General features: G+C 43.0%; 1 protein-coding gene across 1 annotated transcript in view; it reads right to left on the minus strand.

Moving 5' to 3' along the window:
* smg1 (SMG1 nonsense mediated mRNA decay associated PI3K related kinase) overlaps nucleotides 1–12,100 on the minus strand; it is a 100,054-nt gene that overhangs the window by 26,064 nt on the left and 61,890 nt on the right. Inside the window, exons 37-47 of the mRNA XM_024269146.2 lie at nucleotides 11,783–11,997; nucleotides 11,295–11,449; nucleotides 9,157–9,379; nucleotides 8,833–9,079; nucleotides 7,867–8,096; nucleotides 7,543–7,788; nucleotides 7,318–7,456; nucleotides 3,437–3,546; nucleotides 2,297–2,515; nucleotides 1,814–2,007; nucleotides 300–472 (exon numbers count right to left, since the gene is read on the minus strand). Coding sequence (XP_024124914.1) covers nucleotides 300–472; nucleotides 1,814–2,007; nucleotides 2,297–2,515; nucleotides 3,437–3,546; nucleotides 7,318–7,456; nucleotides 7,543–7,788; nucleotides 7,867–8,096; nucleotides 8,833–9,079; nucleotides 9,157–9,379; nucleotides 11,295–11,449; nucleotides 11,783–11,997 — 2,151 coding nt within the window. The remainder of the gene's footprint in view (nucleotides 1–299; nucleotides 473–1,813; nucleotides 2,008–2,296; nucleotides 2,516–3,436; nucleotides 3,547–7,317; nucleotides 7,457–7,542; nucleotides 7,789–7,866; nucleotides 8,097–8,832; nucleotides 9,080–9,156; nucleotides 9,380–11,294; nucleotides 11,450–11,782; nucleotides 11,998–12,100) is intronic.

Consider the following 12,100-nt stretch of genomic DNA (forward strand, 5'->3'; position numbering starts at 1 on the left):
TGCTTCCCACTTATATAAAAAAATGTACACTAGATTGTGGAGGGAATGTACATCAATACAGACTAATTTTTTACCTTTTTGGATGCTAATGTGCCGCGGGATTTTTTTCATGGAAAAAGTGTGCCTTGGCTCAAAAAAGGTTGAAAAACACTGCTCTAAAGACAGAATAAGCCAATAAAGCCACAAACAAAGACAAAGACCATGAAATCTGTCACATTACATGTATGGATGTTGTTAGCATGTTGGACATGTGGCTCTGTCTTCATCAACAAAAACAAGAGAGGTTTTTAAGGAGTTACCCAGGTCTATGGGACCACTTATGTCCTGCACCAGACTGGCAAGCTGAGCTGCCTCCAGGCTAGAGAACGCAGCCTGGTACTGGGAGATCCACTGGTCCAGGTCAGCCAGCTTGCCCCGGATGGCCTCCTGTACAGTCCGCTGCTGAGACTGCAGCTGCTTATGGTCTGAGTACCTGGAATAAAAGACCAGCTCAGGGAGTGCTGTCACAGGAGTCAGCCATGCTCAGACGGAGGACGGCAGGAACACAGACTTGTCCCCATGTTAGAAAAACAATAATAATACATTTTTATTTTATTTTTATCTTATATATTAATATATATATATTTATCTCATATAATGTGACCATCTTTGGCACCATGTTGACTAGAGCTGCACAGCAAGAGGAAAAACTCGTGATGTTAATGATTGGTATTGGGATGACAATATGACTTGACTTTTTAAAAGCATAGTGGTTTCTCCGCCTATATATATGTGTGTACACGCCTCAGTTACATTTTTATTGCAGTTTACATCTTTTGGGATGTGAGAATTGTACAAGTTAATCTTCCAATGTCAATTACTTTTGGATTTATTGTCCTGGGCTGATGTTGACCAAGAACAAACCTGCTGAACGTTTACAGAACAAAAAACCTGAAACTTACATAATCGCATGCACAGTTCTGAATAATATCAGATTCTAGATAACGGCCATGTAGAGCGGGAGTTCTCTGACTCCCAGAGCTCACACAGCTCTGTGGTCATAAACCACACAGCTGTGATGGCAGGAACCCTGATGTTTGAAATGAAGCTGATAGAGTGAACATGAAGCTGTTAGCTGTTGGCAGCAGTTACCAAAGAGATGAGGATTGCTTTCTATTCTGACCTGCAGCTCCTGGGCTGCAAGGACCAGTGTTTTCACGTCTTCTTTCTTACTGCAGCTTTGACTGGAAATGTCCCCCCAAACACGTACCACAACCTATATGTCATAAACACTTATCAGCGTACCTTCTTAATGGTCTCCTCAGTAACCCCCCCGACAGACGACATGACTCCACCAAATCAGGTTTGGAAAATACAAGGTAGCTTTTAGGTATGAGTACCACCAGCTATAAGACCCTCTCCAATGAGAATGGTGTATGTAGTTGTTTTTACCCCTTGGGCTGTCCTATGCATGCTTACATTCAAGTGGGTCATCTGGACCCACATCACAGGGCGCTGAACTGCTTTTTTCAAGGATTTTTATCTTCACTTTACTGGTGGCAGACATGAAATCCTGTTCATCTTTGTCATAGGAGGGTTCACACATCAATGTAACCTTCGTTTTGTCTTACGGGGTCCAGATAACCCCACCGAGAAGATAAAAAAACTCCTTGAAAAAAACTGTTCAGTGTGCTGAGTTGTGGATCCAGATCACACACTTTTAATGTCAACATGTCTAGGATAACACAAGGGTAAGGGTGGAGCCATCTGGATCCCATAAGATAGCACGAGGGAGAGGTAAGCATTGAGCAGGTGTGGTGGGGCACATTCAGACCTTTGATCCAGAGTCAGGATGAGGTGGTCCGGGTGGTTCTCTGCCCCCTCCAGGAAGGCCATCTCCTCCTGTAACTTTGTTTGGAGTTTCTCCCCTTGACAGAGCATCTCCTGCAGGCCCAGGTACTCCTCTACAGCCTCCTCCATTTGTGGCAGCACAGCCAGCATTTCATCCCGGTTCTTGAACCAGTTTACCTGCAGACAGTCACACCTGTCTTTAAACTGGGTCTTTCAGAAACAATGATAAGTGATGGAAATGCTTGCACAGCCCTGGTTGTCCACAGCTGATATTAAAGCATCAATGATCAGAAAGGTCTGCAGGAGAGTGAAACCACTAAAAAAGATTTAGATTAGCATGAAAACTGGCAGACGGAAGAGCCAGTCCAGCATGTGCTATGGCTTTAAAGAATAACGGGTGATGTTGGCCTGTTCCCTTCAGAACAGATGAGTTGGTGTGAAGCAGACAGATGAACTCAGAGCTCACCTTGATCTCAGCCACCCTGGAGGAGAAGAGGGAGCGGGTGATGTCTCTCTCCATCTCCCTTTTGCTTTTCTTGCTGTCGGCCTGCTGCCCCCCACCTCCATATACGGCTCCGGCGAAGCCCACTTCCCCCCCAGCAGTCCAATCCACCAGGGGGTCATAGACAAAGGCCTCCAGCAGGGTCAGAAGGGTTTCTCTGCCCCGGCGCATGATCTGCACCACCTGAGAACAAACATCTTTCAGTAAACTGTTGATTCTTTGACAGGATTTAAATGAATAAACAGTTCCTGAACCAAAGAAGGAAAGCTGAGGGATGAACCTGGATCTAAAAATAAAAACCCTTCATTCAGAAGAAATGAACAGAATCTGTAATTGGCCCTAGGTTGGGTCCACCCTGGGCATAGGTGACCTAGATGGCCAGGTAGGGCGCCATCTGCTGGAGGGGGCGCCAAATTGCAATGATTTTTTTTTTTTTTTTTTGACACAGTTTGACACACCACCCACTTCATTTAAAATGTTACAAAAATGTAATAATTAAATTCAGAAATAAAATAACTCAAAAGTTTGACCTAATCAATAATTCTGTCCAGTGCTGCGCCCCTCCTTGCCTGACGCAGCCGCCGTGGAAGATTGGTGGAGGTAAAGAAGAAGAGGGGTGCGTGGTGGGGTCGCTGCTTCTTCAAAAATTAATGCATGAAAAAGCAGAAAAACCAGCCCTCAGGGTCAGCTTTAAGGTCAAAAAAGGAAGGAAGGAAGGAAGAGGAGGAGGAAACTGACTCAGAGCAGAGGTTTGACGTTTCGCCTAGAGCACCATGCAGACCCTGGTTGGGTCAGTATGAATGGACATAAACAGTGCAGTCTTGTGTGATACAGGGACATTCATCTATGGATACTCGTATCTGAATGTCTGCACTCCAAGCTCCTCGCTGTTTTTTTCATGGATCTGACTCTTAAAGCAGGGATCAGCTTTGTCATTGCTCTGAAGAGAACCTCCATTCAGTTCAACGGAACTGTCTGTAGACAGCTGTAAAAGTTTTGGAGCAGCTCCTGCTTAACAAACCCCAAGAGCTTAGCAGAAAAAAAATTAAAAATAACAAGAAAATAACTCTTCAACCAAGGATCAACCAACAGCCTGAAGCTTACCTGCTCACAGGACAGCCTGAAGATGCCCTCCACTCCTGTGACACCCAGGGCAGTCTCAATGTTGTGGGTCATCCTGAACGGGACCTTCTCCGGCACCCGCAGACTTTTCCCTAGCGACACATGTTACACTTAACATAAAGTCATAGTTGAGCTGGTATTTAAACCAAAAAAAAGAACATCTGTGTGTGTGCATATTATATATACTGTATAATAGTGCTGTTAATCGATGAAAAAATTAATCAGATTATTAGATTATTTACACTTTTGGATTGTGAATAATCGCAATTTATCACAATGTTTTTTTTTTTTTTTAATTGTATACGACTACATGTGGCTTTTAAGTGAAAAAAAAAGGCCAGAAAGATCATTTTTCCTTCATCATTTCCGTCTGACATTTTTATTTTTATCAAGTGTTTATCAGCTCAGATATCACAGAACTGCCATTTTTGAGCTCAAAACACATCAAAAGTAAGATAAGCAGAACTGTTAAGACTTTAATGTCTGCAGTATTACTCCAAGAAAGAAACGATGCTGACAAACAGCCATTAGAAACAAATACTCTATTTCTGCACTCTAAATGAACTTGTATGACTTGTACCACGGTCTGGGTAAATACTCCATTCTAATTCGCTGGTGGGTGTGGCTGCACAATATACTGTATCTCTATAGTCGCGTTTCCATTAACTCTGAAATTTCGCAAATTGAAATTTCGATAATGAATTCTCGTAATGGAAACACCACAATTTCGAAAAAACTCGCATTTTTCTAAAAAAAGTTTTTGCGCTTAGAGGAGGTGGTTTTTGGGGCGTATCGAAATAGACATTTTTCGCAAAACTGTAATGGAAACAATTTTTTCTAAATAAATGCTCTTCTCGGTATGAAGAGTCTGATCTGAGTGCTGCACAGCCGGCGCATCGAGAAGTCCCGCAGCGTCACAGCGCTTTAGAAATTGCGAGTCATATGGAATCGCGCAGCTCCTCCTCCTTTCCTCATCACTTCATCTGCAGCTGCACTTTTGCAGCTTGAAGCCTGAAGTCTCATGAATGCGAGAGCCGTGACAGAAACTTGAATTTATGTTGTTGTGTTTTCAAACAGAAAAAAGATGCTTTCCTGTTAGAATGTTTTTTCTTTTAACCACTGAACAGGCTTCTCTCTCTTCTGAGTCAAGCTGCGCTGCACGCAGACAGAGCTGTGACGTCACCCAGATGAACCTTTTAGTGAATCAAATAAAAAAATACTTGTTCTCGTTCATCGTCGTGTTTATAATGACTTATCATGTGAGTTGGTTTGTGCTTTACTGCAAAATTATGATGGTGTCATTTCGAAACTGTGTTTTCGAAATTCCTAGAAATTCGATAAAGTTTTGCGAAACTGTATAACGTAAACGCAGCTAGTGATGCACACCTAAACAAAAAAACAAAAAAAAAATTCTGGTCACATATCCTAAATGTTATGTATCACTGTGCTGGTTCCTTTTCTTCATCTCCTAGAGGTGAACTTTCTCTCTTAACTAGGGGTGTGCCAAAATATCGATATTGCGATATATCGCGATATTTAGTCCTGCGATCGATTCTCGATGGGTTCTCACCAAGTATCGATATTATATTTTCATTTAAAGAGGCTGTAGCGCTGAGCTTCCGAGTCGCGCGCCGGAACTATGGGCGCACGCTGCGTCGGACTTTTAATAGCGATGCACGCGCTCGTTCGGGAGAAGCACCGGTGAGATACAGGCTCTGTAGCGCGTGTGTGAAGCATGTCTACCTGTCAGCATTTATCATCCATCTGTAGGAGATCCACCCGGTAAGAAGTGACTTTGTCTGAGCGCTAGAATGTCAGCGATCACTTACTTCCTGTTTGCTGTGGGAACTGAGCGCGTGCTTCGCAGTTGTCTGTGTACGCTTCAAGGAGCGTCGGAATTTTCGCTTTCATGCACTTCAATGTTTAACCTGCTGCTGTACGGTGTAACTTTGATAAATTTATAATGTGACGTTTTCAAACAATGTAATTACTTGTTGCTAATGTTAATTTTAAAGTAATTCTTAAATAAAAAAGCAGGATTTGATGTATGAAGTTAAATTTAAATGTAATTAAACTAAAGTACATGAATTCACTGTAAAATTAGGGAGAATGCTAATTAATTGAAGCACTTAAAATTATATTTATTGCCATTATTATGTGTGTTTTAAGGATTTTACCTATTGACTGCTGACTGACCAAATGGAAAAATGATAAAAATTGGAAAAATAATCTCAAGTAACAGTCTGAGTAAATCAGCCTTTATTTTTGGATGCTCAGCCCTTTTCAAGTGAGAGAAAAGTGCACAAAAAATTAGGTCAATTTTGAGAGAGGCTGTAAAACATTATATTGATCATCCTTTGGTGTGACGTTCTTTTGGAGGTAGATAGCTGTCACTACTTGACTTATTTAATTTTTGTTCTGTTTACAACAATTCTGCACTAAGTAGTGTCACTGCTGATCATGTTTACTATTGTTAACATTGAATCTGACAGATAATTCCAATTCAGTTGTTGTCAATGTTTGTCAAAGACATAGTATTACTGATTTCAGCAATGTTGCACAAAAGTGTCTATAATTTGTTGCACAAAATAAGAAAAGTTGTTTAGTATGATTGTGTTTAAGGTAAAAAAGATAAATGGGGATATATTTCCCCCCAAAAACATGTTCTATATAATGGTAGTTATTAGAGAGGATTTTTACCAATTATCGCAGTATCGCGATATTATCGATATCGTGAGCCATGTATCGCGTATCGTATCGTATCGTGAGGTATCCAGTGATTCCCAGCCCTACTCTTAACTGATGCTTAATTTAACCTATTGTAATCAGCAATCACATTGTTTTTCCTTTATATACGTGTGTTTTAAAGCACTTTATAAATAAAGTTGATGATAATAATGAAAAAAGCCCATGGGATATTCTAAAGAGCCCTCCAGCGTTGTTAGAAAAGGCTAACCAAATATCAAAGGAGTGGCTCTGTAAGACGCATATGGAAGTTCTGGAGTGACCCAGCCAGTGTCCAGAACTTATTTTCATTGTGACAATGACAGTAAAGATCTCTCTCTCTGGGAGATCCCCGTACAAAGAAAAATGGACAGGTGACCTCCAGTGGAGGGTCGTACATGGGATCATAGCCACAAACAGATATCTGACACACGTCAATCCTGGCGCGGGGGATGGCTGTTCTGTTCAGTCAGTGAGTCGGTAGTCCATCTGTTTGTTGAATGTCAGCGTCTGACGGGTCTTTTTTCTTTTCTTCGGGTGTTGTTTGAGGGGAACAGTTTGCTTTGGTTTGTTTCATTTACGGCCCAAAATATGAGGCTAGGAAAAAGAGTGTGCACACTCTTAACTTCCTCTCTGCTGGAGCCAAGCTGGCTGTTTGGAGGTCCCAGAAAAACTGGATCCAGTGGACCGGGTCAGACGATGCTTTATTTCTTTTCAAAAGACGTTTGGTAGCTTGCTTGAGGATAGAGTTTAGTTTTTACAAACTTCTTAATTCAGTTGCTTCTTTTGTTGAAATTTGGGCGTTTAAAAATGTTTTGTGTTCTGTCAGCAGAGACTTATTGGTGTTGAATTACTGATGGTGTGATTGTTGTTTGTCACAGGCTTTCCAAACTCCTTCCTCCACCCATGCAATTTTTCATTTGTAAAGCGCCATTTGATTATGGTTGATTACTATTTTATAACTCTTCGGAGGGGCTCAAACTCTGAGTTTCTCAGCAGCAGCCCAGAAACCCGACTGATTTAGAGAAGATATGTGAGGAGGAGGAGTGGACCTAAACCTCTCCTGCATTTGGTTCAGCTTGTGTTCTCCCAGTGGACATGAACTGATCATGAAAAGATCTTGTTCTCATTTCACAGACCTTTCTCAAAGCACACATTGTAGTCGATGTGCACCACTTCTCCTGTGGTCATGTCAATTAGGACGTTGTCAAGGTGTCGGTCCCCAAGGCCGATGATGTATCCCACCATAGACATGACAGCGGTGGACCTGGCGTAGGACTGATGCACAAACAAAAACAAAAACAGGACTTGTAGATTCATTTAAATTGAAGACTTAAAGGCAAAGAGAAACTCCATCAAGATACCTGTGTGACCCCCCACCACTCGCTGGGTGTGGTGCAGGAACACCAGAGCTCCTTTGATAGGAGGTTAGATGGAGTGCTCTCCATCAGCTCCTTAAGGACATCCTTCATGACGCTCAAAGGCCAATCTCGCCGTGTCAAGTCCAGACTCAGCCCCACTGCCTTCAGAGCGGGTCCGATGCGGCTGTAGTATAGCTCACTGGGCCGAGGAACCAAAGGTACTGGCTGCTGCAGAAACGTGTCCTGGGTCTTGGAGACAGATAAACCTCTTCTAACACTTTACCACAAAGGCAGCAGGAGCAACTCTGTCCGCGTGATTCTGCCTACCTTCTGCGCCTGCAGCATAGCCTCTCTCTGCTGCCAGCGTTTATACAGGCCAAACAGCGGAGTGGCTCCATCCACCCACTGGATCAGGCCTGAGCGGGTACCGAGGGGAGTGACGGAGTAGTGCCGAGCGTGGAAATGTGGCTGCTCTTGCTGATTGATCTTGGTGAACATGGTGTTGACAATAGACAGGAACTGCATAATGCGCTCATCCAGGTGCAAGTCCTCCAGACCTGTAACGCAATTGATACTGCACGTTACTTCTGCTCTCGACTGTCAACACCACCACCATCCTCTCCAGTATTGTTAGTCTGCACTCAGACCTCCAAAATGTTTTTCTTTTCTTGTGTATTTTGTTTTGTCTGTATGGCTGCCAGCTGAATCAAACAATCCAAAAGGTCCCATCTTAGCTGAAAGTACTTGTTTGAGCTCAAAACCCAAAAATATGAATGTTCAGCCTGTTCACATTAGATGATTATGTTTTTTTTTTATAGAGCTGGTAGTCGTATTCAGTTTCTCCTTTTTTTGTTTAAATTTCCTGCACTTATCTTCGATACACAACACTTTAGTCAAATGCTCCCCGTGTGTACCGCTAGCTGTTGGAACAGTGGCGGCTCTAGATATCTCACTCGGACGGTCAGTCACTGCAGACCTCTCCACTAGAATGTGGTGCATTTGAGCGCGGTGATTGCACAGATTACTGCAGCCAGGGTTCTGAGACGGCGTGTGCTGTCTGCATTTACTTTAGAACACGAGTCAAAGTCAAGGCCTGGCGGGCCAGATCCGGCCCTCCTGGCATGATATGGTATGTGTTACATGAAGTTCTGACCTGGAAACGTTTGGACAGCATGTTGCTTTGGAAAAGGGACATTGATGTTCTTTTCTTATAAATATGTAGAAAGTCTCCAACTTAAGGAAGAAAAACAGGAATCTTTAAAGTCAACTGTGACAGCCGGGAGTCATTCTCACCTTTAAACAGATACGGGTAATTGCGTCCGTCGGAGCCCAGAAAGAAGAGCTTCTTGGGCTTGGTCTTGGTGGGCAGGATGGTGATGGTGTTGCCCACACTCTGTATGGTCACTGCGTCTGAGGCGGATGCCTCCCCAGGGAGGGCCATCTCTGTGGTGGTCATGGATGCCAGCCGAGGGCTGATCTCATCCAGACGCAGCAGGTAGCTGGCACGCTTTTGAGCTCGCTGCTGCAGACTGACCATGATCTGCTCCACAAACACACCCCAGTGAAGCCCAGCTGTTGTTTGGATGAGTGCAAACAGACGAAGACTAGCAAACACACCTGTTTGAAAGGAAGCCAGCTGCTGGCTGGGTTGGCAGGGTTGGTGGGGTTTTTCAGGCGTTCCAGGGCAGAGGCGATGGCGTCTCCATAAGTCTGCTGAAACCATGTCTCATGAGGAGTCTCCGCTTGAGCTGCTGTGATGCTGCAGACGTGATCCAGGGCAAAAACCACTGGGCGCATCAGGGCAGAGTGCTTCTCACGCATGATGGCGATCTTTTCATCCCTGCAGGCCCAGAGGTACACACGTTCCAACATGAATGTATTTTCTCTTCTCCTCCTTTCTCCTGCTAACATAAAACTCTGACCAAAGAGCTAGCGCTGACAAATGAATCTAAATGTCCACAGTTTTTCATGTTTAGTTCATAGGTATTCAGAAAATAACCAAAGCAGAAGATCTTCCAACCCAAAAGCTCTTTTTTAGGGCTGTAACATTTCAACCATTTGATTGATATCACTTTGGGGTTTCATAGTAGGGCAGAGCGATATGGCATTTTTTATATCACAACACAGCTTTTTTTCATATCATGCGATAGATCACGATATAAATCAAATGACTATATTAGTCAAATTTGAACACTGGCTCACAAGAGAAATGTGTAATCATCAGCAGGTCGTTTATGAGATTGATTTATTGTAAAAAGCTCTGCAAAAGAGCAATCACATCTCCATGTCTGCGTTCATAGGATCATTAGCTGCACGGACATGTGCAAAATGTCTAATCAGATCAAAGATTGGATTAAAACTGAACTGTGTACAACTGTAAAAACTTTATCTGATTAAAACACACGTTTACATACGACATGTTTGATCAATATAAAGCAGAGCTCACTAACTGGCAGAGCAGTCTGGATCCAAACTTATCACAAAACTAATACGATGGGCGCCTCCATTTTAAACAGTGCAGTTTTGTTGTCTTTGCAACACATTCTCACCATCAAGTCAACAAATTTAGACACATCCATGTTTGGAGAGTTCCATTGGGGAGAACAGAGCCATGAGAAACCGAAGAAGAGCTTTCCACTTCATAACATAAAGCTGCTGCTCACAAACAGTCTTCCTCTTTACGGAGACGGTTGTTTCCACGTACCAAAGGGCTCTGCATGATGAGGGGCAACAGACTCTTCAATGTTTCACATTGTAGGAGCCAAATTCATTATTTCATAGATGTGTAATTTAAGTTAAAATCACTTATGTTGAAGCCTGAGATGTTGGAAGTGACAGTTTTTTGACTGTGTGAGTTTTGTAATTTAAAATAAAAACTTTGAACCAAGAACAGGTCTCACTCGCGTATCAGTAACAGTTGCTGGACAGGCTTCAAAAAGTGGCACATAAGAAGACAACAGTGCAGAGTGCCACTACACACATTATGTCACAATCATAAAGTTACAGACACGATGGATTCATGTTTATTATAATACTTTGAAAATACCAGTTTTAGACGGTTGTGTCATTTAGTTTTTGCCTTATTTCTGCATTACATCTAAAATAAAGTCATAAAGTCTACATATAAAGCAGGTACAAACATTTCACAGAGAATGAAGATTCAATCAAAGAAAGTTGGAGATTGTTTCTGAACTGAGGAAATTTGTAAAGGGACTTTTAGGAGTTTCCTACAGAAAGGCTGAATTAGATTAAAGTGTGAGATGTGTGATGAGCTGCAGCCCTCCAAAGTCTCAAAGGGATTAAGACAGGAAAGGACAACCTATTAACAGGTTTCATTTTTGAAATGATGTCGTTTTATTTTTTCTATTTTTCTGTACTCACTCGCCACAGCACTTTTGATAGTCATCACCTTCAACATCACAAGTCGGTACATTGAAACTTCATGCTCCTGACGCGTGAGTGGCATTCTCTGTGAATGCAGCTTTAGAGGAAGTACAACATTTTGCTTCTATTCTGTGTGGAACAACTGAATGGTTCTTGTTCTCTCCGTCATGTAGGACAGCTTCAGAAACAACATTCAGCAGGATTTGCCACATGTGCTTTTTAAATCAGAGCTTTAACTGCTCAGGACTGCACAGAAGGATAGTCTGTAATGACAGAAGAGTGTGGGGGTAGATGTGCCATGTTTGTGTTCTTTTTAGACTGAAAATCTAAACAGCTTTGACAGTGGTGTGGGTTTTTGTCTCCAGTCTCACCTGCGCAGTGTGTTGTTGTTCTGCACTCTTTTGACTTCGTCCTCCAGTTGCTGGATCCTGCGCAGAACATGCATGTGCTGCTGCTGCAGGACGCCCAGCCACAGCTCATCCCACAGGAGCGTGATCCTGCGCAGCTCCCCCACCAGCTGCTGTACCTGCAGCACAGCACACTCAGCAGGCGTGCTACCTCCAATCAATATGGCTTACTTTGATGCTTCATTTGTCCATTTTAGCTCAGTTGGAAAGTTTTTGTGAGAAAACATTGATGGTGAACTGGAACTTGAACACTGACCCTAATAAAAACTCTGTCCAGCTGTCATATTTCAAGCTTTGATCATAACGAATGGCAATAAAACTGTAATTCATATTTTTGAAACTAAATGAATGAAAAAAAACTGCTTATCAAGTGAGTCCCTGTTTCACCACTGCTTCCCATCACCGGTTGAATCTGCAGCTTCGTACTCTTCCAGCTCAGGTGAGCAACTCACCTGAAGGACCATGGTGGGGTTGGCTGCAGACAGCTTCTCTACGATCTTGCTGTAGCAGTCCTGCATCATGGCCTGATCTTGACTGGAGCAAGTCACCAGCTCTTCTGAAGCTCCTGCTTGAGTCCCACTCTCCAGCGGGTCCTCATCATCCCCCCCCAGGTCCTCCTCCTGCATGCTGCCCAAGAAGCTGGGCAGGGCTGGAGGCATCTTTGTGCCTGTGGACACATCCTCAGTGAGCAGCTCTGAGCTTCCACATTTGGTTGAACATTTCTGATTAGAGATGACCCAGTCAGAATTTTTAGGCAACAATCCGATCCG

The sequence above is a fragment of the Oryzias melastigma genome, linkage group LG5 (assembly GCF_002922805.2).
Source record: "Oryzias melastigma strain HK-1 linkage group LG5, ASM292280v2, whole genome shotgun sequence".
Classification (NCBI taxonomy): domain Eukaryota; kingdom Metazoa; phylum Chordata; class Actinopteri; order Beloniformes; family Adrianichthyidae; genus Oryzias; species Oryzias melastigma.